The sequence below is a fragment of the Solanum verrucosum genome, unplaced genomic scaffold (genome assembly GCF_900185275.1).
Source record: "Solanum verrucosum unplaced genomic scaffold, falcon-dt-bn FXZP01000165.1, whole genome shotgun sequence".
NCBI lineage: Eukaryota > Viridiplantae > Streptophyta > Magnoliopsida > Solanales > Solanaceae > Solanum > Solanum verrucosum.
Genome location: NW_026020340.1, coordinates 1441878 through 1445472, shown reverse-complemented (window position 1 = coordinate 1445472; position 3595 = coordinate 1441878). Strand labels below are relative to the sequence as shown.

The 3595-nt window shown below is 31.4% G+C and overlaps 1 protein-coding gene across 1 annotated transcript; it reads right to left on the bottom strand.

Moving 5' to 3' along the window:
* Positions 1-272: 272 nt before the first annotated feature.
* LOC125837167 (SKP1-like protein 1) lies at positions 273-1746 on the bottom strand. The gene is made up of 2 exons (XM_049516309.1): positions 1477-1746; positions 273-606 (listed from the first exon to the last, which is right to left on the bottom strand). Exons 1-2 carry the CDS (start codon positions 1739-1741, stop codon positions 329-331), a joined length of 543 nt encoding a protein of 180 aa, XP_049372266.1. The 5' UTR covers positions 1742-1746; the 3' UTR covers positions 273-328.
* Positions 1747-3595: the final 1849 nt, after the last annotated feature.

Genomic DNA, 3595 nt, shown 5'->3' with positions numbered 1-3595 from the left:
TTCTTCATATGTGTACTTCTTTATATTTTGAATCCTCTTAATGAAAATCATAATTCCGCCATTGTTAGAGGATATATACATATAATCCTCAATGTCATAGGCTAAAATTGCATCATAAAAATAAATAACTCAATTATTCAACAGTGCAAAATACACTAAAACACCATGAATAACAAGCAAAGTAAAAGAACTAACATTATATCTAAAAAGTCCATATAGACCCTTTAGCCACTACTTATTACTTTTTCTTTGATAACTATAGTATCAGGATCAGCTTGGACACACCTCGACTATCTAACTTATTAATAAACTATACGATTACTATAACCTAGTTAACGGTATCATCAATCTCAGGACCTTCAAATGCCCACGGAGCATCGTTGATAATCTCTTTCTCTTCTTCCTCAGTAAGATCATTTGTAATCTTTAACATCTCGCGAACAGCTCTAACACTCTTGTTCTTCAACCTATCAGCTGCAGATTGGCAACACAACTCCATCAACTCGTGAATGTTCAAATAATTCGCAGCCATTATGATATCGAAGAGCTCTTCCCAATCCACACTCACGAATTGTTCATCGAACTCCTTGAGATCGTCTTCCTCACCTACGAGAGGTAGTAGAAATTAATCCATTTATGTGTAAGTCGAGTTGAGTTATGACTTGATCTAACAGATATCGAGTTAAGTTCATCTCAATTTTCGTTAGTACTTATGTTTCAAGATCCTCTATTTTCGATTATCTGATAAAACTTAGTTTAACATGAATCCTTCGATACGTTTGCCTCTCATGCTCAATTACTTAAGGTCAAATCTCGAATGTAATGAGCCTATATAGGCTCATTCCATACATTACTCCAACAAAAGAACCTATCAAAATATTAGGTCAAAACATATAATACGACAAGTCAAAATCCAACCAAAGCTCAAGAGAGATTTGGCCATGTGGCGCGACTTGATTTATGATCTATTATTTGAACCAACCACTATTGGTCCATGCAAATTTTAAGCAAGTTATAACTATCATTTTTCCACCTTGTGAAACTTCACTAGTGGAATCTGAAACTCCACCAGTCGATATAATCGTATAATTATGCGATTCATCAGAAAAGAAAGCTTACTTGCAAGCACAACATCTGTCTCTTAGTCCTCTTTGGACAACCTTTAATCAGAGAAAGAAAACGTATCTTCTATCAATCTTAGAGAGAATCTCTATTCTACACGAAAAAAACGTATTCAATACAGACATGCTCAGGGAAAACATCCTATACTTGAGATAAGTGAGCACAAGAGTTTGTAATGAATGCTTTTATTAGTACTTGAAATAAGTTAGTTTTTCTATATAACATGATTATTAGTTAATGATTACTTTTTTTTTCCAAATATATGACAGAAAAGTGACTATTCATGAACTTTACCCATTTTGCCCTTCCCAATTTGACCCCACTCACCCATTTACCCACATTCTTATTACTCACCTGTTTCCACAGCCTTCCCTTTATCATCAGCTTCGTCCTCATCCTCGTCCTCGTCCTTAGTAATGTGCTTATTTAGATACTCAATTACTTTAGTTAACGTTTTACTATCGATATTTGGTAATGGAATTACACCCGTAGCACATCCATCTTCGATCATATTTTTAATCATTTCCGATTGAATAATTGCTGCTTCTTCAACTTCAAATTCTTTATCGTCGTTTGATTTTAATGTCACCATTTTCTTCGTGTCTTCGGAATCTGCCATAGATGAAAATTTCAAGATTTTTTTTTCAAAAAATAAAAAATAAAAATGAAATAGTGTTTTAGTTTATTTGTGTTATTTTTTTTAATTATGGGTATTTATTGAGGTTAAAATGGTCCGATAAAAATGGATCAATGATAAAATTTGGGATTGAAAATATAACGAATTTCCCTAAAGACTAATTCTTTTTTGGTCTGAAAATAAATAAATAAAATAATTTGTCATTTTTTCTAGTTTTTTTAGGGTCAAAATGGATCGTAAATAACGGATACAAGAGGTCTTTTTTTTTTCTTTCTATTTTCTATTTTTGTATACTAATTAGGAAAGATTTTTTTTATTTTTTTACCACCGTTGTCCGTTATCTACATTGAAAGGTATGAGTAACTCTGAATTGAGATTTTAGGGGTAAACTCTTTTTTAACAAAGATAAATTTATATCGTGTAGGGCTCGAAGCTAGAATGTGTATCAGTCAGTTTGGTTCGATTTTGAAGTTAAGTGGTTCAACTTATCAATTTATAGACATGACTATAACTACAATGTTATAGAATTATTAATCTAATAAAAAAGTATATCCTAAAATATTGATCAAAGTCCATGTAATTTGATTTTCGTAAGGTGAAACGTGACAAGTAAAATGAAGAAAGAAAATTAAAATTTAATATCTATTTGATCTACTCATGTTTATGTTATGTACATTGGAGGGTATGACTAATTCTGAATTGAGATTTGCTACGGAAAGTTTCATGTTAGGGGTAAACTCTTCTTAACAAAGATGATTTTATATCTTGTAAGCTCGGAGCTAGGGATATATATCGGTTGGTTCGATTTTAAAGTGAAGTGATTCGACTTATCTATTTATAGACATGTTAAATAGTTTTAAAATCATTAATCTAATAAAAAAGTATATCCTAAAATATTGATCAAAATTTATATAATTTAATTCGTAAAATAAAATACGTCAAGAGTGGGTCAAGCAGAAAAAACGTGTCAGCCGTGACTTTTTTCTACTTTTGACCACAAAAAAGTAATAATAATAATCAGAAATGTAAGTCAAATGATCAATTTCTATAAATAAAATGAAGGAAATAAAATCTATTGAAACAAAGGAATTTCTTAAACATAAAAATCTCATAATTTGTATTATTAAAAGATTCCAATTCTTATTAGTAAATCCACACATCTATCTAAGTATTCTCATCTTCGTTAGTTTAATCTACTGAACATGAGCGTTCGTGAATGTCCAACAGTCTACCGCATACAACAATGTTGATCTAATTAACCACTACTCTCTAGTTCTTACATTTAAGCCTTGGTAACACGTTCTTATAGCACAATACCACATAGGCAAACATCTCTCACCGATTCCGCTCCAATACGATGTGTGGTATCATCATCGATCAGTTTCCCCATAATCTCCTTGGTGACACAAACTAAAGGTACTTTGAATTAGAGGTGGCAAATTAGTCCATAAAATTATAACTCATTCAACCTGCCTATTTGTAACTTCCTCTCTTAGGTAAGACTCATGCATTGATCTTCACTTTCATCTCCACTTTATATGTTACGTCGTTACTAAACTTACCCTTCAGCTACTAAATCTCTTCCAACGTTGTTTAACTTTGAAACTTTTAGATTCAAAGGTCCATCTCCAAATTAACACAATCTTTATAATGTCCATATTCAAAGTATAGTTGGTAGGGATTATTTCCTCTAATCCTCATCTTTTTAAAAAGACTATAATAATTATTAATGACAATAACATAACAACAATATAATAATAGGAGTAATCAAAGGCAATATGCATGCCGGCAGACATGTCAATATAAATATATGCCAACTGTCTTAAACACATCATT

Excerpts from the sequence above, each read along its gene's own strand:
- LOC125837167 (XM_049516309.1), bottom strand. The coding sequence starts at position 1,741 with ATGGCAGATTCCGAAGACACGAAGAAAATGGTGACATTAAAATCAAAC. Across the intron at positions 607-1,476 it reads AGGGAAGGCTGTGGAAACAG|GTGAGGAAGACGATCTCAAG; the intron begins GTGAGTAATAAG and ends TACCTCTCGTAG.